This window comes from Polypterus senegalus, chromosome 10, assembly GCF_016835505.1.
Source record: "Polypterus senegalus isolate Bchr_013 chromosome 10, ASM1683550v1, whole genome shotgun sequence".
In the NCBI taxonomy this organism is placed as follows: Eukaryota; Metazoa; Chordata; class Cladistia; order Polypteriformes; family Polypteridae; genus Polypterus; species Polypterus senegalus.
The window spans coordinates 3,426,063-3,453,792 of NC_053163.1; the positions used below are offsets into that span (position 1 = coordinate 3,426,063).

Here is a 27,730-nt window from a genome sequence, read left to right on the forward strand (position 1 = left end):
CATCAGATAAAGTAGTCAGCCGAATAATACACCCTTGAATAATAATAAAAAGAAGGAAAAAAAAACTCACCTGGAGTGTTTCGCACTAGATTCTTCGGCTTTAGCGCTTAGATGACTTTTATTTTGACACACGGGGGGTGCCACTCCGGACCGGAAGTTGCTCGTGTTCCGTCCATGGCTTCCCCGTGCTGACTGTCGCCGCCTGTCATACACTTGGATACTCGATGACGGACTGAAGTTCACAGTACCGTGCAGCCTTTCGGAGCGCCTAGTTCAAATCTAGAAAGAGCAGAAGGCGGACACAAGCGACCTTCAACTAAGGTTCACTCGACACCATCACGAGAAGAGAAAGTCGGGGCTCTTCGGCGCGGAGGACGAGCTCATCATGCAGCAGCTCACCACAGTGTGGCAGCCGGAGGCGATTCGGACTCACTCGACGGGAACAGACGGGGACTGGCGGGCAAGCGAGAGCGACCGTGCGAGCGCAGAAGTGATGGAGCAACGCGGAGATCGAAGTGAGTGCACGAATTGATATACTAATGGTGGGAGAGGTGAAATCTCCGCTTAGTGTAAGGGAGCTGATTTGAGAAAGGTCTGACTGATCACAAGAGCATCAGAAAAAGAGAGCGGGGAACACCGACGACCCCCGGCGAATAGCGAGCAGACTCCGCGTGATTTGATGAAGAGCAAAACTAATCGATGGCACCTGAAGAGAAAACACATGCGTTCATGGCTACTGAAATCGCACACACTGTAACGGATTGGACGTTCGTCTTCATTTCCTATCGTTTGCTGATTATATTAACTTCCAGATCACATTTCTTTTAATACTTTTAAAAGTTTGAACAAGCCCGTTGTTAGGGAAATGCTTGATAACGTGAAAGTGGCCATCCAGGCTCCAGCGCTCATTTGTGTTTTTCTTGCCGCTAAGTGATTATCGGGATGGGCGGGGCGGAACAATCGAGCGCCGGGATTGGAGAATCTCAGAAGGGAGGCGTGTCCATGGGGTAGGAAGAAGACGTGTGTGGTAACTTGAAACTTATTCAGGTGTTGTACATTAGCTTTGTGTTTTCTGCGGCCACCCTGCCTAATCCGTTCAGTTTAAAGGCAGTTCGTTGTCAATGAAGCAAAGAGCAATTAGCTTTTTGTAAGTAGGTGGACTTTTATATTTCCATACATCCCATCCGTGAGAGTGGGCTTGTCATCATGGTGAAAATAGCAGATCCGTTGAAATAAAAACAATTAAGAATAATCCTTTCAGTTTTCTGGTCCTATAACGTAACTAGTACAAGTGCAGGTCATGAATTTGCCTAATATGGACAGGCTATGAACTCAACTGGTTGACATTTCCATCTTTCATTTAAGGCTGGTAATATGTGCAGCTCATATGCAAAGCAAGGCAATAATACAAAATATCAAAATACAAAATAAGTAGCTGAAGCTGGTTGATGTTTTTAAACTGTTGGAAGTGCAGTTTCAAATGTGCAGCAGCGTGCGTTTACCTGTTTGCAGGACGCCTTTCTCTTCCTTCTATTTTTGCTCTCTGAAGGGGTGCTCACTCACTTTATCTCTCTCTACCCACCACGCTGAGAGAATCAACAGCAGCGCAGAAACAAAGAGTGCTTTAAAGTGGCTGGAATGTAAACTGATGAATTGAAATGATGATGGTCATAAATGATTAATTACAATCATGAGTTTCATAATTGTGATGGCATGGCTTATTGTATGTGTGTGTGTATATAATGGGCAGAGTCCGCTCTAGCATTTTTGCTGCCCTAGGTGAAGTTGTTAAATAGCACTCTGCCACCCCCTTTGCTTTGAGTGAATCATCACTGCCAGTCCCAATACAGTAAAACCGGGGACACAAAGGATGAGCCAGGACCGGGGAGAGTGAAGTAAGCAAGTTTTGGATACAAACCAGATAATTTTCAATTTGAGAATGACGAGTGGGGCATCTGATTAGATAGATAGATACTTTATTAATCCCTAGGGGAAATTCACGTAATCCAGCAGCAGCATACTGATACAAAAAAAAAAAAAAACAATATTAAATTAAAGAGTAATAAAAATGCAAGTAAAAACAGACAATAACTTTGAATAATGTTAATGTTTACCCCCCACCCGGGTGGTCTGTATTATTAGGCTTACTTACTAGCTGTGCTACCCGTCTAAGAAATCAATGCAGACCTCCGCATTAACGTTTGTAGTAGAGCATGTCCGCCCAGTTACTACGACTCTGTTACACACCATTTAGTACATGATTTGTAAAAGCAGTGCTCATGTTTGTGATGCACCACCTGTTGGATAACTGAAACACAGCGACCAGCCAGACACACACACACACACACACACACACTCTTGTCCTTTTATTAAGATGGATTTATTTATTGCATTTTATGTTTCTCTAAAGGAAAAAAAAAAAAAAAACACGTTTTTACATAAGCCTGGTATCACTTAAACTGTAATTATTACCCCCCTAGGAAAAAAAGGCTTACTGAAAATCAGAAATGTCCTGGTCGGCTTTTAATTCACCTTTCCGTGTTGTTCATAGGTTACATTTTCTGACGTCCAAATCAGGTGGCACTTCTTATGTCATTGCCCTTTTGTTGTCTTCTCTTTGTTCTCTGGGATGAGCCACATTTATATTGAAACGCTCACATGGGATTCTAGGACACGTCACATTGCACACATTTGATTGCCTATCTTGTCCTGATGACAGATGACTCTGATCAGAGTGTATCATTTTTTAAGTAGCTCTGTACTTCTTCCTATCTTAAGCCATAAATTATGTCATTCCTAGTCCTGTAGAGTCCATTTGTTCCCAGATTATAAATTGCAGAGAGAAAGAGGCTGTCATTGACTGTGCATTCACTAGATGCCAAGTCACAAATCCTTAACAGTGTTGCACAGATTAGGATTGTGTGTTATACCAAAAAAAAAAAGCAATTTTAAAACTGTATGGTAGTAACATTTTGGGATTTTTGATCTTGGAAATAAACAACAGCTTTCCTCTCAATCCCCAACCCCTCCACATACCCCTTGACATTAATCATTACAATTGTGGAAAAACATCCATTTTGTAAAATTCAAACAATGACACTAAATGTTACAATGTGATTGGGACATCACAATGATCCCAAACAATCCCACCCAACCAATTGATTTGATGTAATTGAAGTTTTACTGGAAGCCCATTGCATCGATGCAATCAGAAGTTCATGGGGACCCCTCTCCCTTGTTGCTTCAACACGATCAGAACTTCATGGCTATCATGAGGGAAGCATTGTGTAGTTCAGTATGATGGCACAGTGCATCAGGGGCGGTGGCTGTTTGGAGTAACCAGTTATTTGCTTCTGAACTGTTTTGGTATCGGTGCTGAGGTCCAAAAGCTGGTATCAATACCAGAGTCAAACCTTTCCAGACGTCCAGCTACAGCCACAGCCACGACCACAAGGAATGAAGGCAGGACCCTGGAACTGATTCACTTCAGTGGCTACGCGCTCAACCAAAAACATTTTTTGCTGATGGCATTAAAAAGTTGGTATGACGCTGGGAAAATTGCATCGAAGAGGAAGGTGACTACATAGAAAAGTGATGTCATTTATTTTTGAAATTCTTAATAGAGTTTTTAAAAAGTGTGGAAACTTTTTGAACCTCCCTCGTAAATATATATATATTACTTTCTTGTATTCATTATGGAAACTGTGAGGAAATACAAAAAAGCAAGAGATACACTTGGAGGAGAGAGACTGAGCAGCCAGCCATAAGGGTTGTATTGTTCTACGGGTCTAATGAACTCCTCAGAGCTTCTGGGAACCTGTGATCTGTGAATTGTTTTTATTTATCCAGATTGGTTTGGCTTTTGTTTGAGAGTTGCTTTTTCTAGAATAACTTCCAGGAATGAAGAAAGAAGCAAATCAGATTCAGTTTTTCTTCCTTTTATAGATTGCTTGGCCCAGAATTCTGATTGTGGCCCTGTTGCTCTTGGAATGAACACTTTTAATATTTTTCCCACTGCTGCTGTGTTTCTGTTTTTCCTCTTTTTCCCCGGTTATCCTCGGTCATGAACTACAAAATACCCCCAGTTATAATCGTGCTGGGGTCCTTGGAGCACGGGGCGTCGCTGATGATCACTGTGATGGTTTTTATGTTAAACATGTTGGGTTTGATTCTTTTCTGTATTAATAAGTTAGCTAAAATATTTTGATGAGTGGTGTATTTAATGAGGGTAAATGCAAATCAAGTGTAATTAAATGAAATTGATATTTTGACCGCTTTTGTCATTTTAGAGCGCCACTTTGTATTAAGATACTTAGGAAGTGGCTACACTATCATTCCTTATAAACACCCATTCCTTATCTTGTTTGGGATGTGATTGGATGAGAATTTCCAGGAGTGAATGATGGAGTGTGTCTGTTAAAGTGTGTGAGGTATGGGGGTGTTTCCTTTAGAAGCAAAAGCTCCCTGTTGGAATAAGTTCTTTTAAATTGCGGCATTTTAAGTAACCAAAAATATAGAAATATAATATTAAAAGGCAATATCCCTCCCATAGTGATTACGGTGGTACAATAATCACATAAGAGAATTATACTTCGCTTTCTTTAATAACAATTTACACGGTATAACAGACGAAAGGAAGCTATAGCAGACACTACCAAGGTCGGATCTTAATCTATAGAGTCTGCCATTTTCGTCACTGCGCTGAAAGGATTTTCGGGGCGGATGAAGACAACATCATCCGGCCGTCAGCTTCAATGTGTCTTGGCAGCAGTCCAAGCCTTATATACTGTCTGCTCCATGTGCTGGTCCTCTCTGGTCTCCAAACAAGGACAGAATAGACTCAACCCCACCTCCAAAATATACAAGAATAGCACAATGCCTACACTGCAGCTTGTTCATTCTTCAAACTGCTAAAGTAATGGTTTTCTAAATGCTGGCAGACTAGCCCCTGTGTGCCAAACTTAGCCTGCACATGTGAATGAATCCTTTAAAAGTGTTTTACAGAGACAGTGACATTAACCTTAATATTATAGCAAAATGTATTATAACAGGGGGTCTTTATTATGGTGAGAATTTGGACTCAAGTCAAATCTACTTGATTGAGTTGTAAATAATTGAAATTCCTGTTAGAAAAGTCTTTCCATTAACTATACTTAAGATGGTCTCATTCTCTTATCGTTTCATGCAGGTCCACTTGTAAACGCTTCCCAAGGATCACAAGAAATAAAACACTTCATTCAGGAGATCCTGCAGTCAAGTGGTGAAACTCTGCAGTCATCTACAGACACTGGAACTGTGAAAACTGAAGATGGAAAGCCCAGTCAGATACCTACTTACATTAAACAAGAAGACATGGCCGAAAGGTTGTACTCCGGCACTGAACAGGAATGTGTAACTGTGAAAGTGGAGGAAGAGCAGCAGTGCGTCACTAAACAGGAGCTCTCAGATGTGGATTTCCCTTCTGCTCTTAAAACGGAGATGTTTCCTTCAGGGTGTATAGATGAAGGTGCGTTGAATGATACTGAATGTAAGGAAAGCCATCTGGAAGGTAGTCTGTATGTGACTCAGCAAGAGAGCGAGCTGGAAGGCGAGGAGAAATTTGGAAAGATCTTGAGCAGGAGTACAGAAAAGAGAGACGGTGAAAGTTCTACAACCTCCAGTAAATTGCAAAACTTTTTATACCAAAGTGCTGATTGTGAAAACTCTTTGCAACAGAATACACGTCCCAGTGCCCTTCCAAGAAATAGCATGGTAGAAAAACCATTCCAGTGTGTCGATTGTGGGAAGCATTTCAGAAATCGTTCAAACTTCAAACGTCATCAGAGAATTCACACGGGAGAAAAACCTTATCAGTGTATGGAGTGCGGAAAGACATTTACACAGACTACAAATCTTCAACAGCACCAGAGGATTCACACGGGGGAAAAGCCATACCAGTGTGCCGAATGTGGGAAGACATTTAGACAGGCTACCGGTCTAAAACAACACCAGAGAACACACATAAGAAAAATATTGTACCAGTGCGCTCGATGTGGAAAGACATTCAGCCAGACTTTGGATGTTCAGCCTCGCGAGAGTTTGCCGGGTTACAATGACAGTAAGCAGATCCATTTGGAAGGGACCCTGGAAAGAACTCTGTCCATCACTCAACAGGAACGCAAGTCTGAGGATACAAATAGTGAGAAATTAAAAACAATGTTCAATCAGGACACAAGTGCAGAAAAGACGCACCTGGTCAATGCTGTAGGACGCCTGCAAAGCAATGATGAAAGCTCTATCCCATCTTTCAGCAATATCCCGCAACTTCTATACCAATGTCCTGAATGTGAAAAGTCGCCCACGCAGAGCTCAGTTGTTCTGCAACATCAGAGGATTGACCAAGGAGGGAAAATGTATGAATGTAATTATTGCGGAAAGAATTTTAAGCAGAGTACACACCTTACACGTCATCGCAGAATTCACACAGGAGAAAAACCGTACCAGTGCACTGAATGTGGAAAGAATTTCAGGGCCAGTAGTGCCCTTCGCCAACACCAGAGAATTCATACAGGAGAAAAACCGTACCACTGTACCGAATGCGAAAAGACGTTCACGCGGCGGGCCACTCTGAGACAACACTTGAACCTGCACAGAGGAATACGAGAGGAAGTTAACCATCGAGGAAAAACTTACCCATGTACTGAATGCGGAAAGAGCTTTAGGCGAAATATAGACCTTCGACATCATTTGAGAATTCATACTGGAGAAAAACCATACCCCTGTACCGAATGTGGAAAAAGTTTCAGATGCAGTAGTGCACTTCGACAACACGAGAAAATTCATACAGGTCAAAAGCCGTTTCAGTGCACTGAATGCGAAAAGACGTTCACACGACGCGCCACCCTTAGGCAGCACTTGCGCATACACAAAAGAACACACGAAGATGTTAACCATCGAGAAAAGCCGTACTCTTGTACTTTATGTCCAAAGAGTTTTAGACGACACTTGCACCTTCGATATCATCAGAGAGTTCATACTGGAGAAAAACCGTACCAGTGTACTGAATGTAAAAAGAGGTTTTCCCAGGTTACAACTCTTAAACTCCACCAGAGGATTCATACTGGAGAAAAACCTTACCAGTGTGCTGAATGTGGGAAGAAGTTCCATCTGTCTGGACACCTTAAAGTCCACGAGAGAATTCATACAGGAGAAAAACCTTACCAATGTACGGAATGTGGGAAGACTTTTACACGGGCTATCCATGTTAAATACCACCAGAGGATTCACACAGGAGAGAAGCCATACCAATGCATGGAATGTGGGAGGTCTTTTAATCGGAATACAACCCTTAAGTTTCACCAGAGAATGCACACCGGTGAAAAGCCATTTCAGTGTACTCAGTGCGGGAAGACTTTCACCCGGGGTACAAACCTTAAATTCCACCAGAGAATTCACACTGGAGAAAAGCCGTTTCAGTGTACTGAATGTGGAAAGGCTTTCAGCCGGGCTTCGGACCTTAAATTCCACCAGAGAGTTCACACAGGAGAAAAACCGTTCCAGTGCACTGAATGCGGAAAGTGCTTCAGCCTCTCTAAAAGCCTTAAATCCCATCAGAGAATCCACATGGATGAGAAACCACAGAAAGGCAACAGCAAACGGTGAAATGATTCTTGCGTGTCGTCAGAATGAAATTTTGGTTCAACAGGTGTGGCAAAGTAACCTTTATCAGTGGAAAGTTGTATGTGAAAAATATCATCCTTGATGAAAGATCAAATGAGAAATTCAGATGAAGATGAAATTGGTGCACTCCTGAAGATTATTGGGGATGAAGAGAATGCAGAAAATAAGAGGAACAAAAAGATCTTCTGGAATTCTGTTAACAGCTCACAGTACAATCCCAACTGGAAGAATCCATCTTATCCTACAATCTTGTTATAATGAACTGATCACACAAGATTTGAATTAACCAGACAAAAAAAGAAAGTCACTGCAAGTTCCTACGGTGGTACAGGCTTGATAGAAACAGACAGTGTGTCCTGATAGCAATCAAACGTGTGAAAGGACTTGTCAAGACCAACGGGTCTTCATGGTACTCCAGCATGAAGCATAAACCTGAAAGTAAGGTCCATCACGAGCTCATTTCCCATATAAATGAAGACAAGTCTGAAGCCCCTCCTATTCCTTGTGAGTAGGCGAGGTGCACAATTTGCAAGATTTTATAAATAATTTTGACCAGGCATAAAAAAACAACAATAAATAGGCTGACCTTCTGCTCCAAACCCTTTGTACCAAAAGTTGACATAGTAGAGATGAACTGAAAGGAATCAACCCCTGACCATAACTGCACAATATAATGGGCTACATATGGAGAAGTTCCAAGCCTCAACAGAAAGAAAAAGGAGGAAAAACTAGGCGAGTGCTGATTTGGCCAGAACCAAAAATTGTCACAGTAATAGCCGAGGGCTTCTGTGTAGAAAGACCCAACAAACTCAGACTCCTCCATTGAAAATGCTTAGAAAATATAACTTAACCTTGGACCTGCAATCAAAAGCAGTGATGGGGATTACCAATTCCAATGATTTGGAAAATCATCACCAGAAATACCCATTAAATAATGGTGGAGTGTTGATGTATCAGTCCGTAATGACTACTCAGTCCCAAGGCTAAGAAGATAAATACAATATAGCAAGTAAAATAAGCAAGATGTGAAACTGACCTCAAATAATCCTATTGGCTATTAGACCTTCAGAACTTATCAACAGAAACTTTCAGACTCATCCTGATGTTCTCTGCTGGGATTTGTGATCATGCGGATACGTCTTAGTCTTTACAAAAAACAGACTGTGACATAAAGAGAAAGGTTCACACCCGCCACATCACAGCTGAAAAACTCCAACATGAAGAAATCACCCTAAAGACAAAAGCAATGACAAGAAATGATGGAAAAGATGAACACTTTTTATTTTTTTTTTTAGAATAAGGGCGGTATGGCCTACTAGCTGCTGTTTTCAGACTTTGTGGCTGCCATTTCAACCTCTGCCTTGAACTCATTGTGTGCTTCCAAATGAATCACTTGACTTGCTTTTAAGCACCTGTACTGTAACCGAGTTTCAGCAAAGTGCCTTATGGTGGAGGTCACCATAGCGAGGAAGTCTATAAAATAAAGATCTTTTGTTAGAAATCTATCCTGTGTCTTATTAAACTGACACCCTGCCCCAAGTTTTAAGGTCTTGAATTTTAATGGAACTGATCTGTAATATAATCTTATGAAGGGGAGTTATTTGAACATTCTTGAAAAAATGTCCAAACAGGCTGTACTTGGTGATAAATGTCTTTATTGGGGCCCAAAATGGTGCGCTAGAGCTCAGTAGCTGTTGGTTTATGTGCTAGCTGGGCACACGGAGAGTTGAAGTTACAGCTGAAGGAAAGTTTGAACCTTGAAAGTATGAGAAGGGCACTTTTCATCAATCAATAAAATCTTAGCAAAAGCACCCACGCTTTTCTTTTACGAGTGATGAATGAGAGACCTATTTTTAACTTTTTAGTACACATTTAATGTAATATAAGTGTGGTTTTTAAAATATATATAAATATATATATACAGTATATATATATATATATATATATATATATATATATATATATATATATATATATATATATATAATATTTAATATAATTTAATAAAATACTTTTTAAAAACCACACTTATATTATGTTAAATGTATATATTTACTAAACATATATATTTCTATTATTCTTTCCTGAGGGGATTTCTGAATATACAGCAGATTGGGGATCACTTTCTGCACATTTCCATGTGTTGAAAATTTAATTTAAAATGACTACCTTTTCCATTTTTGCTTATCAATCAATTCTCAATAACCCAAAGCAAGTTTTTAGAAAGGTTTGCAAATTTATGAAAAATGTAAAAAAATTCTGTAGCAGCAATTCCAGCTTTGAGTCATCTTGGGGAAGCCTCTACAAGTTTTGCACAGCACCACTTGGGCAGTTTATCTTCCAGGCAGATCCTCTCAGGCTCCGTTAGATTGGATGGGACGCGTCATCTTCAGGTCACTCCACACATGTTCTATGGGGTTTAGTCCTGGGCCGCCCAAACTCTCGTCCCAAAGCCACTCCAGCGCTGTCTTGCTCATGCACTCTGAAGCAGGCCTTCTTCAAGAATCTCTCTGGACTTGGCTGCATTCATCCTTCCCTCAATTGTGACCCGTCTCTCTGTCCCTGCACATTTGTGTGTGTGATTACATTATACAGTGGACTACAAAATGTAGCCTGGCATGATGTTTGTTATCCTACATGAACTTTATCTACTGATTACTATTTAAATGAAGATCAAATCTTACATCTTACATACATCCACATATGGTAGAAAAAAAAATCTCATGGGGTGTACTTACTTTTTCACATGATTGTAAAACAGCTGGGATGAATCATGTTTAGTAAGTTTTCCATTTTATTGGCTTAAGGGGTCCTTATTGTCAGGTATACAAGGTATAGTGAAATTCTTTACTGTATTTTTCAGGTAAGGAAACACTTTTCACTGTGAGGTATTTCTACACACTAATTAGGGTGTCGGTGATGTTCTGCATGTCGATGAGCACAAGCAAGTAAGAATTTTACAAGATTGTGTACATGTGACAATAATGGACCTATAAAGCTGTAACATTATCCAGCCTCACCAAGCCTGCTGCCATTGAGGTCTCTAACCCCACCCAATCAACTCCCAGTCAAAGATTTTGCCCCACCCAGCCTCCTCCCACTCCAGCACTGAACTCTGAATTACTGTTCTGTTACTCTTCTCCTCATAACTGACTGCACTTTATGCTGCTTGCATTGATGACAATCGTGTTCTTAGACTTTTCAGGTAAGGAAGACAGAGGTTTTAAGGTCAGATATTAAATTTGGTGCCAGAGGGCTGTGGCAGGTTGCATGTTGATTGGCGCTTGCAAGTAAGAACTTCATAAGCCTATGATGACCCTATCAGTTGAATTTATTTTAAACATCCACATAATAGAGCACACCCTTAACACTATGTGTTTACACCATATCCATAGTCTGAAGAAGGTCTACGGCCTGATGTTTAGCTGAAGGGTTTCCTTTTTTCCATTCAGTGCACCATAAGTTTCTCTTTGCTTTGAAATCTTCTGTTGGTTCTTTTGAGCCCCAGCCAAGCTTATTAGTGTACCAACCGACTGTTTGGTAGCTAACCTGTGTGGCTGGATTTTGCCCCCCTATGATCCGCGTCCTAGGCATTTCCCATAATGGTGACGCCGGCCCTGAACATAAAATGAATTCAATAAACTGGCTACGCATTGCATTATTTGAGCAGATCCGGGACATTAGATTGGATATTGATGATTCAGTAATGGGTACATGATATAATATTAATGAATTGTCCAATGATTTATCAGCATAACTATAATACCCCTACCCCATAAACACCATTTTGCAAAGCAAGAACTTGCAGTCAGACCAGTATATAACATGTAACAATATGAGAGAGGTTTAGAGCAGGCGTTGATACGGCGCATTGCCGCACCCACTACATGACAAACCAACTCAGGATCCAAGATTAGGACCCGAGTGCAGCCATGAAACGGGTGACACCTCAGCACCACACTAGTTCAGATGGAGTGGAACCAGTGGGAGGTTTTTATGGTGGCCGGAGTACCAGTTCTGCCACCAACCCCAGGTTTTTCCTTACATGCAGGGCTGGATGCAGATTAACGTCATTCCCAGGATGGGGCAATTGCAGGTAAAGGGCCCAACGGAGTAGAGTCACTTTTGGCATTTACGGGATTCGAACTGGCGACCTTCCGATTGCCAGCGCAGAACCCTGGCCTCAGAGCCATTACTCCACCTTATATAACAATATAAATAACAATATATATATATATATATAGTTATAATAAATAATATATTATTATATATGTAATATAATATATGTAATTATATAATATAATTACATTAATTATAATTTATATAATTATGTCATATATATAACAATATATATATAGTAAAAAATGGCATTTCAAAGTGAAACTTTTTTTTCTATTCATTATAAGTCACTTCATAAACTTTTACTGAAGCATAAATAGAAGAACAAACACTGATGGAAATTTTACAAGCCCAGAAACTTACATTAAGGACATTCACAGGTAACGGATTACATATTGCAACCAAATAATTTGGGTACAAAATTAAAAACATTAGCATTTTTCAAGTCTTTTACAGACTAAATAATATTTAAAATTCACCTTTAGAGTTCAAAACGAAACGACTCCGAGCCTTGACGTTTTGCTACGTTACTTGGGAAATGAAGTCCTTAGCGGCTTGCCGAGAGACGCCTGCGCAGAAAATGCTGCCGTTTTGACAGCACATGCGTACTGTGGCAGAAGAGTACCTTACGCGAAGATGACGTAGGCGGAAATGGAAGTGGGTATGCCGCGGAATCTGAAACGGGCCAATCGAAAGCTTCCGTGAAGTGGCTGCATGCAGATTTTGTATCCTTCGGAGAGCAAAATAAATCAAAACACTGGCGATCTGTGAAGACGGGAGTCTCATTTGTGCCTTCCCGCTTGCCGATGACTCGCTGTTTAACACAGCAGGGATTGTTCAGTATTAATACGCAAGATGAACGACATGAGTAGGAGAAGCGGTGACGAAGGTTCGTTTACACTTTTTAAAGACGGTGTCAGATGTCAAATCTCCGCCTTCTGTCAGGGAGCACGAATGGATAAAAGTGGGAACACAGTTCGTGGTGGCAGTGTATACGACGGCGAAGCAGGTGTGCTTGTTCTGGAAAATTTGCAGTTCATCACGAATTGCAAGAAACGTGTTGAATTCAGCATTCTGGGGGTCGATTTTACAGATGTCGACCGCCGGTAATGTCCGCTCTCATTTAAAAGTACATTCTTCTACTGTAGGCCGTGTGGCATTCAGTTTTTTCAACTCTGCGTGCAGTTGCACAGGGGGTCGCGTTTGTGTCCATTTGTTACACCTGCTAGGTTTCGATCATGGCCTAGCGTGTTATGTAAAAAGAGAGCTCAAGTGACAGATCGCTGCAGTTATAGGAAAAATCCAGACTTAATTTGTCAAAATATCTAACAGTTATATAGAATATTTAGCACAGGGGTGAGCAACGTCATTCCTGGTGGGCCTCGGAGAGTGCAGGGTTTTGTTTCAACCCAGTTTCTTAATCCCGAGTCAGTTCATGCTATTTCTTAAGCTGCATTTTTAATGTTCATTTTCACTGTTTCGCCTTTTAAGATGCTTCACACTTAACTGCTTGTTTTACAATTAAACATGCATTTGCTGTTTTAATTGTTACTTATTAGCAAGAGATGCAAATGACAAAGGAACTAGCAGCTGTCCATGTAACATCTTTCCATTGACATCATTGTGTCTTCATCAGGAACTGCTTGGTTTAATAAAATATCTGGAAGGAAGCTGAAGAGAAAAACCCTCAGGACTGAAAATTACTTACCCGTTTTAGACTTCAAATTGTTTCGATGATATCATTGGAAATGAAAAAATTCTATGAGCTAGGAATGACCTGCCATGGCACAATTCAAACAGTAACAAGTCTCAGAATTAAATAAGATCTGTTTTTGGCAAGGATTTATTTCTAATTAAGTAACTGGGTTGGAACAAAAACCGGCAGACACTGCAGCACTTGAAGAACAATGTCACTCACCCCTGATCTGGCAAATAAATATATGGAGACCGTCTGCAAAATTGTTACAGACACAGCCAAATAAATTGGCCATATTTAAAAAAGAATGACAATTTTGTGTGAAATAAGTTGAAATTGACTAAAGTCATTGTCAAGTCATTCTTTATTTCATAGAGCAGACACTTGGCTTTTGATTTAGGACTTTTAACGTATTGTAAAACAAAACATATGAAAATAGCATGGTTAAAATCTTGGGGACCCTTACCATAATCAGAGGTGGACAAATCTGGACAATGGGGAGCATACACTGGTACAGAGCGTTGCTGCACCCACTACATGACGAAACTCGGGATCCTGATTGGCAACCCCCCCAGGCAGACATGTGGTCCAGTCCCACCCTCCGGAAATGACCCTCTATCTGCCGCAGCCAGGTGTTACGTGGGTGACCCCTTGGCTTGGTCCAGCCACTCGTGTCCCCAACAATGAGGATCTTACGAGCTGGATCATCCTCGGGGAAACGCACCACATGGCCGTAGTGTCATAACTGACGCTCCCTCACAGTGCAGGTCATGTGCTTCATTCGGGACTCCACGAGCAGACGCTCATTTGACACAAAGTCTTGATTTCCAGACAGACAGTACCAAAGGAGTCCAGTCTTCGTCTCTGGTCACTGGATAGCAACCATGTCTCGCAACCATATATAGCAAGACAGGAAGCACCAGGACTCTAAAGACTTGGACTTTCGTCCTTTTGCATAGATATCAGGAGAACCACACCCCACAATACTCGTCATTAACCTCCTTGACTTAATCTTGAGCATGACTTGGTCTCGGAATTTCATGCAAGTACAGTTAATCACGAGTCAGACTTGGGGTAATGTGTAATGATTGACTTTACATTTGAAAGCCCGAATGACACTTGGGACAGTGTTTTGCTGCCAATTAGTGGATGAAATAACATCATGCTGGAAGAAATTAGGGGAATTTCTATGTATTTTGCCACTCTAACTCATCAATATTCCTAAGTGGGATGGAGCCTTCAAGCACAGTGGCATTGAAACAAGAGGCTATAAAGTCAAGCTGAAACTAAACTGTTGCTCACATCAAGCGGTACTGATGGCAATGTGAATTGGTCATCAGACGTTGACATGGAATATGAAACCAATACATGATATGGCACTGTACAGCCAAACTGCTATGATATGCCCAATGAATTTGGTCACATGAAGCTCCATCATGGTGCGACAGTAGCTGTGTGACAAGATGGAAAAATAATTGCAATCAAGTGCAAGGTCAAGCAAGATGTTAACTCCCTAAGCAGTGTGGCAATTGTCAGTGTTCATGTCAGGGGAAATGTGGAAGTCGCTAAGCTGTGCACTATGGTAGCCTACAATAACACAAAGGACACATTGATAGTGCAGATCAGGAACTGACATTCTACCCTTGTGTGCAAGCAAAAGAAAATTACAGTAAAAGTAGGCAAAGAAACATGCTTGTACTGTCCAGATTGTGACATTGGGCTGTGCATTGGTGACTATTTCAGGACATGTCACACAAAGCACTAAATGTTGAAAAGCTGAATTATGTTGAGATGTAGCTGTTTGGGGAATTTCAAAAAAGTTACAAATCTGTCGATCTTAGAATGTTCAGAAAATAAGGTGAACTGCAAGAGGTCAGAATGTCAAAGCATTTGTTTAGGCCCCAGTTTGTTCATTGTGGTTACAGGTATCCTGTAGAACAGATTGTCTCAAACTACGGGTCATGACTGAAAATGGTTCTTGTGGTTGCCATATCTTTGGTCGAGCACGGTTGTTACTCGCTATTGTATTTAATGGGAAAGGGTTGTGTATGCAGTAGGTTGTCATGAGTTGTTTAAGCAATCCACATTGCACTGCTATGACTGTCAGCATCAAGGGGACTCCCCCTCCTATGGTCGTCATGGACTGGATCTTGAGGACACCAAGAACGGCAGGATTAGGTTGTGAGAATAAGAAGTTTAAGAAACCCTGCTTTGGAAAGTCTTTTTCTTGCCACCAACAGTTAAATATTTCTTATTTTCTTTTGTTTGCTTCACACAGGATTTTCTAAAGGCGTTGAACTGGGCGTGCTGGAGTGCAACAGTCAGAATGCAGCGATTGTAGCTGACGCTGACTCTTTGAGAACTAAAGAGGGAATCCCTCAACCTGTTGTAAGTTACATTAAGCAAGAAGAAGTACAGGATGACTTGCCTGGGATTTCAGATAGTATTGGCCCACTGGAATCCATTGGCATTAAGGTGGAATTCAGTCCTATTAAAGAAGAGGCATCAGAGGCCGAAGTTTCTCCTACTATTAAAAAAGAAATACAAATTGTGCAGAGTGTGGATGAAAATGAACTCCTTTATAAAGTTAAAGAAAACAACACTGGAGGATCTGTTCAGGGAATCCTGTCCTCTGTTAAGCAACCACATGGGCCCAGACGTGGACGTGCAGGCAACATAAAATTAGAAATGAATTTAATGCAGCAGGCTTCCGGAGAGCACCATGCAGTTGTTGCAGGTGAAAAACCAAACAAATGTACGGTATGTAAGAAAACATTCAAACGTGACAGGAGCCTCAGAGATCACCTGAGAATTCACACTGGAGAGAAACCCTACCAATGCGCTGAATGTGGAATGAGTTTCGGACGGTGTTCACACCTCAAACAGCATCAGAGGATTCATACGGGTGAAAAACCTTACCACTGTACTGTGTGCGGCAAGACTTTCAGCCAAGCCGCGCACATTAAATATCATCAGAAAATCCACACGGGAGAAAAACCATACCAATGTACTGCATGTGGGAAGACGTTCAGAGAGGTGACAGGTCTTAGAAGACATCAGAGAATCCATACGGGAGAAAAACCATACCAGTGTACTGAATGCGGAAAGAGTTTCACTTGGGCTTCAAACTTAGAACTCCATCAAACAATTCACACAGGTGAAAGACCGTACCACTGTACTGAATGTGGAAAGACCTTCAGGGAGATTACAGGACTTCGACAACATCAGACAGTCCACACAAGAGATACTCCATACCAGTGTACTGAATGTGGGAAGAATTTCAACTGGGCTGTCAGCCTGAAAGTCCACCAGAGAATTCATACTGGAGAAAAGCCATACCAGTGTAATGAATGTGGAAAGGCCTTTACCCAAGCTTCGGTACTTAAACGACACGAGAGAATTCACACTGGAGAAAAACCATACCAATGCCCTGAATGTGGAAAGACTTTTAATAAAATGTTCAACCTCAAGTGTCACAGGATAATTCACACTCAGAAAAAACCGTACCAGTGTACTGAATGCGAAAAGAGTTTCAGCTGGGCATCAAGCCTCCGAGATCACAAGATAGTTCACACAGGAGAAAAGCCGTACCACTGTACCGACTGTGGAAAGTCATTCCGCTGGTCTTCAAACCTTAGGCATCACCAGAGAACTCATACAGGGGAACTTTTTGCTCTGGATACACCAAAGTCGCCAGACTCTTCCACTGGAAACTTTGAAAAAAATACAATCTGCCGGTACGAGAGTGACACAGGGGCCACAAGTCAGAAAGAATGATGGAGAAAAATGGAGAATTAACAGGTACTGATTGGGAAATACCCATCTCTAAAGAGCAGCAAACTGATGCCAGCAAACCAATGGGTTTGCATTAATGGGCACCAACAGACTCTGGTTAATTGAGGTATCAGTCCCAAATGATTACTTAAAAATCAGAATGACAAGAACAGACAGTAAGTAAATATTAAGAAATATGGAATAAAGGAAGTGAAAGTAATTTGATTGTTCTTGGATTCACAGAACTAGCAAGAAAAACTTTCTATGCCCTTCTGGACCCTGACAATTACCAGCACCCTGATGCTCAGCTACAAAAGGAGGAATATCTGGAGTAATACAGGTATAACACAGAGCCTCCATCATTAATTTGAGTGCTAACAACACAATTCACTCATGAGGTGGTGGAGCAGAACCAAAGCCTTACAGAAAAATGTATCTCATCGAAAAATTGAATGCGTGTTCAAGCCATGGCAAAATCCCAGGAGAACACCCAAGAATTCATAGCTGAAGCTCAGTTGGTGGCGTAAAGTGTTGTTATCCCAGAGCCTCACTAAGCCACCTGACTAGGTGAGGTTTGCAAAATTTTTGCTTCAATGTCATGTACAATATGGGAAATTCTAAAGAAGTGATCCTCTCTACTAGAGTGGGCAAAGACTGCAAAATATGTGGGATGAAAAGATCTCCATTGTGGATGAAGCCCAGCTACGTTAGTACTTCCTGGTTGGAGACCTTGATACCGAACAGTTGAAGATGAAAAGATTGTATGCTGCGTGTTTGTAAAATATAAGCCAAACATTGGACTGACAACTAAAGCATACAACTGAAGAACCTCTACAAATTAAGAACAGCAAAACATACAAGAACGGTTACCTAGTTGTGATCTTTTGAGTGCTGAAGCAAGATCAGATCTTACAACTGGGAAGGTCACGGAAATAGGACAACATCAAGAAAAATAAATGAGCCATCTGCTATAGAAGGCCTTAGAATTGCATAAAAGAAAATTGTTTGTAAGAAGGTGGACAATTGTGGTCTTGGTCACAAGTAATTGAGAAAAATGCAGTGATAGAAAACTAGCTGGCCCGGTTCACATTGGTCTAGTACTGAGATCTAACTGCAGAAGCGTCATTAATTGAAACCCTAAACCATCGATCCCTGTGGCCCCAACAGCATTTTCATGCCCATTACAGGTCAGCGTATGCATGCACCTTAATGAGACTGAAAGAGCTTTTACTGTTTTATCACTGCTTCTTGTGCAGTACAATGTCATTTAGAAATACATTACAGAAAAACACGTGAATTCAAGAAAAGTTGTGTTTATTTGTATAACCATAACAGTAAGATGCAAAAAAACAAATTATGTAAAGATGACAACTGTGTTTAACTGCTCAAACAATCTACTCCAATGCGAAACTCAAATCTCCTGGAAAAGCCTAAAAACAGTACAATGAAATGCTCATTTTAAGACAAAAGAATGTCAGACTGTCACATAAGTGTGTCGGGGGCTCTAATCTGGAGGTGATCTATGCCGACGTGCATGTAAGCATTTTATTTGAACCGGGAAGTCAGAATTTCCGAGTTGCTACAGTGTTTGGATGTGCAGAATAGTACGCAATGCATTGTTATCAGTTTGTTCAGTAATTGTCTATATTCCAAAAGAGGAGCTGTCCATATTGGTCTTCCAAACATTTTACTGGAACGGGGTGAGTCAACTCGAGTGTAACGTCGCTCCCAGCATCGACTTCCAAAGTGTATGAAACGCAGCATGACTTTGCTTCATCTTCAAGCTCAACACTGCAGGAGGAGCCTGAAGAGGACTTGTGTGGGTTAACTAGATTGTTCACAATGAGATTTGTAGGCAATCGTAAAGTTCCTTTCATACTGAATGGCTAACACTTTAGATTACAATATACTTGAAATGTGTCTATAAGTCATATACTGCTTTGTGATAGCACCTTAGCAAACATTTCTTGAGGTCTTCATAACACTTACAAGGCATCAATAAAGTGTCAAATTACGAGCTTTTGATATTCTGGTAAAGTAAGTGGTGACTACAAGAGCTTCATTTAGTCTTACTAAACATTAATTCACGATTCACAAGGCTTACTCTCAAGTATGCAGTAGTAGTGAGTGGTGATACTGGTCGATCTGGGATGACGGATTACATTTTTCTTCTGGTATGGGTTCTACGGGTATGCTACAAATTTGTGGGGAACCTGTCAACCCATTTAAAACTAAAACACAAACCCCACAAGCAAAAAGAAACAACAAATGTGATTTTACATCAGAGACTTAAAGACTTGTATGTTAACAGCGTGGGGAAAGCCAGCCTCTCTCTTTAAAAATATTACCCACAGTGCTGTGTGGTTCAAGCTCACTGGTCAGTCAATACAAACAGGAAGACAGGAATGGAAGACGCTGCATCTTATGCTGCATTTGGTTGAGAAGGGTCCAGCTGCAGACCTCCGGAGTGCGGTGATTTAAAAGCTCTACTCCGATTACACGATAAGGCCACAGGATTTGCACAGTGCAGCCGAAGAGTAGAGTCTGGCTGGGGCTCACGGCACAACAAGACTGGGTGCCCAAAGACATTCTGAGTTGAAGACAAGACTCTAGACCAAGGAATATGGGGGAACGTTGGGTCTTAAACTTAAAAAGTTTTTCCCATAAGGCTTTATAGTTCCCATTTATAATTTTTCCAAAACTACCGAACATTGTTTTAGCTTGTGTTATGAATAATTTGATTAAACGACTGGATAACTGACACATAGATTATGCGATTCAAGAAACACAATTTTTATGGACTTTTTTCACATTGTTTGCCCACTGTAGCATGTTGGTCATTATTGACCTCTATTGTACCAAATTTTTTTTCCCCATTCCGCAGGAAAACATGAGTTTGTTTTTCTTTCTTGGACATCCCTTTACAGTGCATGGCATCAATAACAAAGAAACCAAATATAATTTTTCGGTGGGATATTCTTTAAGTGCTATGCCTGGCAATGGTCTGGTATGCCACTTCTTTCAGAAGACAAGCAGACAGAAAAATCACTGCTGGGACTGAGCTGAAAATATAATTTCCACACAAGTTTCAATGTACACGATTCACAAAACCCAGTGAGTTCCCTTTGGCTTATCCTGGCTGGCATCTCACGTCATTTTCGGATCATTCTTATTTTTACCACAAACAGGACTGACTAGTTTATTGCAATTAAGACCTTGGTTTGCAAGTGTTCTTTCTCCCAATGTCTGCACTCCATGATGCATCATTCTGCAGGTTCTTCCTCATTTGACTGTACTCTTACTACTTTTCCTCAACCTCTGCTACAAATGAAATACCATGATTAAAAATCAGTGATCTTACTTTATTTACTGCTCCATAATTTACACCAAGTTCCACTCTTAGTGGGTTCTTCTGGCATATTATTTAGTAAGAAATTCACTACCTTATGCAAGATGTGCTTAGTTCTTCCACTGCTTTCTATCAAGTCATAGATGAACATCTTCCATCTTGATCTAACAGGACACTGGATTCTCTACTCACCTTTGTTAACTGCTGTTATTCAAGTGGACACACTTTACCCACATTTCAGCTTCTGTCTTGGTCTGTGCTCACATTGTACATCAAGTCTTACATTGATGATAACTGGCATGAATATAATTCAGCCCCCCCACATGAAGACTACAGTCATGGCTGTCAAGTGATACTGTGAAACCTAATCATTAGATTACTTTAATCCTCCTACTGGACGTCAAAATAGGCCTTAGGTGTGCATTTTTAGATGTCCATCTTCCATACAACACATTACTGGGGTTTGCCTGCATGCATACTCCAGTGGGGCTTACAGCTTGAACTCCAATAAAAGTTCTTCCGGTACACTGGTATACATGTATGAATTCTCTGGAGGTCCTCTGGGTTTCCTGCATCGATTAGAGTCTTTTCAAATTCAGTTCACTTCTATGGCTTTTCTCCATGTGTGAATTAATTGATGGTATCTGGTTTCTGTAGACTGTCTGAAAATGTCTTTCAGCTTTCATTACACTGATATGGTTTTTCTCCGTTGTGCATTTTCTGGTGTTGCCTGAGGCCTATGACTTGCCGGAAAGTCTTCTCACATTCTGTACATTGGTACGGTTTTTGCCCAGTATGTGTTATCTGGTGACACTTCAGATTGGACGCTTTACTAAATTTCTTTGCACAGTGAGCACACTGGTATGGCTTCTCTCCCGTGTGAATTACCAGGTGACACTTCAGGTTGGACGCCTTACTAAAGCTCTTTCCGCAGTCACCACACTGGTAAGGTTTCTCTCCCGTGTGAACCCTTTGATGTTGTTTCAGAATTGAGGCTTGTCTGAAGGTCTTTCCACATTCGTTACAAAGGTAGGGTTTTTCTTTGGTGTGGATTCTCTGATGTTGTCTAAGGCCCACGACTTGTCGGAAACTTTTCCCACATTCAGTACACGGATACGGTTTTTCACCGGTGTGAATTCTCCGGTGACACTTCAGGTTTCCCGAGTCACTAAAAGTCTTTCCACATTCGGTACATTTGTAGGGTTTTTCTCCCGTATGAATGACCTGGTGACTCTTCAGGTTCGACTCTTTGCTAAAACTCTTCCCACATTCGGTGCACTGAAAAGGTTTTTCTCTGGTGTGACTTTTCAGGTGTTGCCTAAGGCCTATGACTTGCCTAAAAGTCTTCTCACACTCCTTACACTGGTACGGTTTTTCATCTGTGTGGATGATCTGGTGGCTCTTAAGGTTTGATGCTTTACTAAAATTCTTTCCGCACTCGGCACACTGGAACGGTTTCTCCCCCGTGTGAATCACCTGATGACATTTCAGGTTGGACGCTTTACTAAAAGTCTTTCCGCATTCATTACACTGGTAAGGTTTTTCCCCCGTGTGAACTCTATGATGCTGTTTAAGAATCGAAGCCTGCCTGAAAGTCTTTCCGCATTCGTCGCACTGGTAAGGTTTTTCTCTGGTGTGTATTCTCCGATGTTGTTTAAGACCCACGACTTGCCGGAAAGCCCTCCCACACTCGGTACATGGGTATGGCTTTTCTCCCGTGTGAATCCTCTGGTGACACTTCAGGTTTGCTGCATCACCGAAGGTCTTTCCACATTCAGTGCATTTGTACGGCTTCTCTCCGGTGTGAATGACCAGGTGACACTTGAGGTTGGACGCTTTGCCAAAACTCTTTCCACATTCGTCACATTGGTATTTTTTCCCACAGGTATGAATTTTCTGGTGTTGCCCCAGGGCTACAACTTGTCTGAACGTCTTTCCACATTCTGTGCACTGGTACGGTTTCTCACCTGTATGAATTACCTGGTGACACTTCAGGTTTGATGCTTTACTAAAATTCCTTCCACATTCAGCACACTGATATGGCTTTTCCCCAGTGTGGATAACCCTGTGACACTTCAAGTTTGATGCTTTACTAAAACGCTTTCCGCATTCGGTACACTGGTAAGGTTTTTCCCCCGTGTGAATTCTCTGATGTTGTTTAAGGATTGACGCTTGCCTGAAAGTCTTTCCACATTCGTGACACTGGTAAGGTTTTTCTTTGGTGTGAATTCTCAGGTGTTGTTTGAGGCCCACAATCTGTCGGAAACTCCTTCCACACACGGTACACGGGTAAGGCTTTTCCCCCGTGTGAATCCTCTGGTGACACTTCAGGTTTGTTGCGTCACTGAAAGTCTTTCCGCATTCACTACACTTGTGCAGTTTTTGTCCCGTGTGAATCATACGATGACACTTAAGGTTTGACGCTTTGTTAAAAGTCTTTCCACATTCATTACACTGGATGGTTTTCCCACTTGTGTGTATTCTCTGGTGCTGTCGAAGCTTCACAGCCTGACCATAAAACACCTTTGCACTTTCATTATGTAGATGAAGCTTACTGAATACCTGGAGCTGCTGCAGACTTTCCATACTTTCTCTCTGTATAAAATAATTGTCTAAACTTGCTTCACCTGCATGCCCACATGTTTGCTGAATAAAGGATGTATTTCCGTTAAGAGATCCTTCTGGGATATTGTCCATTTCAGTGAATTTACCTTCCTCTGCAGACTCCAGCTCAAGCACTTCCTTTTTAATAATTGCAGAAAGTTCAACTTCCGCGGCCTCCTCTTTAACACTGAGGAACGCCTCCTCCTTGGCGTTGAGGAATCCCTGTCCCATTTTAATGGCAGAAATCCTAGGAGAATCCAACTGACTATCCTCTTGCTTAATGTAACTGGAAAGATGCTCATGGATACCCTCCTCTGTTTTCAAAATGGCTGCAAACGCAACTGTCGGCGTATCCTCATTGTCCAGCTCTAACCGACCCAAGTCAACATGGCCCATCTCTTGGAAAGTGAGCTCAGAGTGACCTGTGTGGGAAAAGAGTTTCACAAGTGAATACATTTAAGAGAGATTTGAAAAGGAATTTTAACATCTAAATATGCAAAACTTCATGTAGTGTCACTGTGGTCATCATCCACTTTGACAGGCCAAAATTTACAAAGTGAATGTTAGATCTCACTTAATTCTGACGAACATGACAGTGAAATTAATTTTAATTTCAATTCGTCATTGTCATGTGTAAAAGTACAAGTACCATGAACAATTAAATGCTTGCTTGCATGTGCCTCTGCAGACAGTGAACATAGACAAGACAAAAAAAAAATCAAACAAAATAAATAAATGAATATAAATAAGTAAATAAATAAAACCAGAATCTTAATTCAATAAACAGAGACAGTGGCAGAAGTATATGTGCAGGAAGCAGTGGAGGTGACACAAGGTTACTGATTGTTCCTGAACCTGGAGGTGTGCATCTGAATGGACTTTAGTCGCTTCCCAGATAGGAGGAGGGTGAAACGTGACAGTGCAGGGTGGCTGGGGTCCCGCCTGATACGGTTCACTTTCCTGAGACAGCGTGTAGTGTGGATGTCATGGATCGCAGGGAGCTGTGTGCCCGTGATCTGCTGTACTGTATTCACCACACGCTGCAGAGCTCTGCAGTCCTGAATTGAGCAGTTGCTGTACCAGGATGTGATGCCCTCTGTCAGGATGGGCTCCACAGTACACCTGTAGAATCTGCACAGGGTTGTGGGGGGCATCAAGGCTTTACTCAGTCTCCTGAGGAAGTAGAGGCATTGTTGGGCTTTCTTGAGTACTGCCACAGTGTGACTTGACCATTTAAGGTCATCAGTGAGGGTGACTCCGAGGAACCTAAAGCTGCTGATCTGCTCCACAGCCTCACCTCTAATGTAGATGGGGCAGTACTCTGTTGCCTGTTTGTGGAAATCCACAATCATCTCCTTAGTTTTTCTAGCGTTGAGGGTGAGATTGTTGTCCTGACACCATTCTGCCAGGAGTCTGACCTCCTCCCTGATCAGACCTATTTCAGTGGTATGATCAGTAAACTTGAGGATGGTGTGAGAGCTGTACTTATCTATGCAGTCGTGGGTGTACATAGAGTAAAGCAGGGGACTCAGCACACTGCCCTGTGGGGTGCCAGTGTTGATGGTGATGATGGAGGAGGTTTTTCCACCAATACGCACTTGCTGAGATCTGTTGGTGAGGAAGTCCAGTACCCAGTTGCACAGTGAAGAGTTAAGCCCCAGATCCAGGAGTTTAGCGATGAGCTGGGATGGAATGACGGTGTTAAATGCAAGGCTGTAGTATACTAACAGCAGCCTGGCATAAGAGTTCTTGTTCTCCAGATGAGACAGGGTGGTGTGAAGTGTTATGGAGATGGCATCCTCAGTGGATCTGTTGCAACGGTAGACAAATTGGAGGGGGTCCAGACTGTCAGGGATGGTGTCCTTGATGTGTTCTAACGCCAGCCTCTCAAAGCAGTTCATGGCTATGGGAGTAAGTGCTTTCATTTGAAAGGATTCTTTAATAACAACGACTCATCTGAAGTTTTTGTTTTCTTCTCATTCGCTGCCCACTAACCGCTTAATCTGGTGTAATGGAAGGCAAGGATGGGATGACATCCTGGCTGCAATGGATGATTAGTTACCTTCATAATGGACTGAGAACACTGGTGGGTGGGCAACCCAGCTGGAATGGCTAGTGTTTCCAGTGGAAATGACAGTAGAGACAATCTTATTGGGCCCTCTGCTCCAATAATATGCCGAAGTGGCTTCACCACTATACCTGTGTGAACACTCGTAGGGCTGCCTGGGAGTTACAGTTCTAACGGGATACCCTGCATTAGGGAGAATTGCCAGCAAAGGACTTCTCCAATTTAAGGAAGTTCTACCTGACCTGGATGTTCTTCCTGGATACATTGCTTTGGCACCAGAAGTACTCCCAGGTCTGGCATAAAGGAAGTTGCTCTGCCTCACCCAAGTGATTCAGAAATGGTAAAGGAGAAGGAGAAAAAAAAAAGGAAAGAATTGTGTTTGTGCTGATTTTAAAGGAGAAACCGTAATGGAGGTATTTTGTCAAACAAAATATTTGAAAAGGGTCTTGAAGTTCTTCTTACACATGGCCATGGAAAGCATACAAACAGGATGCATCACCGCCTGGTATGGAAACAATTCAGAAAAGGACCGAACTGTGCTGAAGAGACTTGAGCACATCATGAGAATACATCACTAACATCCTTACAGAAAAAAAAAGCCTGTATATACAAAACAGTGCACTACCAAGGTAGTCGGGATCATGAAGGACTCCTCTCACCTTTCTTACAGACACTTTAAATGGCTAAGATGTGGCAGGTGCCTGTCAAGAACAGAAAGACTGAGAAAATAACAGTCACCTTGTCTGGGATTCCTCAGAATTGTAAAAATAGTCCAATACTTAGCTATTTTTATTATCTAATAACTAACAATTATTACACCTCAGATTTGTATATGTTTTGTACAATTCCAATTTTTTAAGCATCTTCAGTCTGCTCATATTTATTTTTAAAGTATACTTCATAATTGAATTGCACAGTGCTGGCTGCTCACTAAGCTACATTTCACTGTGTAACCCTGTGTGTGTATCAGTAACAAATAAAATCTAAATGTAACCTAATATCAGTCCAATTACAAACTAAGGAGTAGGAGTCAGGGGTACGATATACTGAGGAGTTGAAGGTTTTGTATTCCTGTTCCACAGCCCTGGTCCCCTCCGACTTCCATTCTGGACCATTTTCCAAAAACGCTGGATTTGCAGGGTTCCCTACATTGTGGGTGACGTCTCCTATCCCTCCCATAAACTGTCTGCTCTCCGGCCGTCTGGTAGAAGGCACTGGAGTATCTGGACCAGCTCTACCAGACTATGTAATGGCTTCTTGTCCCAGGCTGTTACACAACTGGACAGCTTTCTTCCTTCAAATTTGACTTAAATCATTGCACAGCCCCGATTACTGCTGCTGCCTCCTGATAAATCTGTGTATTGTCTGTAGCCCTCCAAATAGTACATCTATACAGAGCATTGAGGTTGCAGCGTGCTCCTGGGGAATGACATTTCACATCACTGTTTAACCATCTTATGACAACACAAGCTGCATGTTTGCTCTCAGGACTTATTGTCTGTTTCCTCACAACCAACATAACTCAATGCCCACACATGTCCTGTCTTTGTGTATTGCAAGTCGCACTGTTAAAAATGCACAGAATTCTTTAATTGCACATTGTAGATTTATTTATATGTATAATCTTCCTTGCATGTAGCTTTCCCATTGACATCTGTATACAACATGTTTAACCTTACACAATGGCTCTGGGGATGACACATCATGTCACTGTACTGCCCATGTACAGAGGATATGACAATAAAGTTGTAAAAAGTATATTAAGACCGTTTGAAAACCGATAGGATTTGTACAGTTTTGCATGTGTTCCTGCAATATCCTCTAATGTGCAGCTAGCAATTGATTGTTGTGCGTTTTTTTCTGTAACTGTAACGTCAAATACATAATATAAATCGTAAAAGAAATGCCGACGCCTGGGACTCACAAATTTTAAAAGAAATGCAGACGCCTCGGACTCACCGCTTCTTCTGCTCGTTGTGTCCTCTTCCCCGTGCGGTGGCGACGAGGCCGCTGCGCTCAGACACTCGGGGCTGCTTAAAGTCCAGTCGCGGTCCATTCCCGTGCAGTCGCCTTGATTCAGCTCCTGTTACAATTTACGTTCGGCCACCACTACCAAGTGCTTCATGTTGAGCCAGTCCTTCGCTCGAGAAGCTGCCGGGGTCTCCTTTCGTCTTCGATCCCCGCCACGGCTGCTCGCCCCGACGTATCGCTGTCTGCTATGTCAAGTTCTCCAGCTTCTCCAGATAGTCCGACTGTACAGCATGTAAACACCGTCTATGCCCACAGAAGTTTCGGATTCGGCGGTTCAGCCCCCTCGGATTTCCGGTTCCGGCACCACTGATGACGTGTCTCACGTCAATTGCACTGCGCGTGCGCCTTCACGGATTGGCGTCGGACGGAGGATGGATAGATAGACATGAAAGGCACTATATAGATTGGAGATTATTTATTCATAAAAGCA

The 27,730-nt window shown here is 41.8% G+C and overlaps 2 protein-coding genes across 2 annotated transcripts; one reads left to right on the forward strand and one right to left on the reverse strand.

Annotated features, from left to right (window-relative positions):
- The first annotated feature begins 176 nt into the window (after positions 1–176).
- On the forward strand, positions 177–17,839 carry LOC120536530 (zinc finger protein 721-like). The gene is made up of 3 exons (XM_039764928.1): positions 177–515; positions 5,189–7,603; positions 16,209–17,839. The coding sequence occupies exons 1-3, from the start codon at positions 386–388 to the stop codon at positions 17,249–17,251; spliced, it is 3,588 nt and encodes a 1,195-aa protein (XP_039620862.1). The 5' UTR covers positions 177–385; the 3' UTR covers positions 17,252–17,839.
- Positions 17,840–18,545: 706 nt separating this feature from the next.
- On the reverse strand, positions 18,546–27,577 carry LOC120536520 (zinc finger protein 665-like). Its single transcript, XM_039764916.1, has 2 exons — positions 27,229–27,577; positions 18,546–23,623 (listed from the first exon to the last, which is right to left on the reverse strand). The coding sequence occupies exons 1-2, from the start codon at positions 27,323–27,325 to the stop codon at positions 21,273–21,275; spliced, it is 2,448 nt and encodes an 815-aa protein (XP_039620850.1). The 5' UTR covers positions 27,326–27,577; the 3' UTR covers positions 18,546–21,272.
- Between the last annotated feature and the right edge of the window lie 153 nt (positions 27,578–27,730).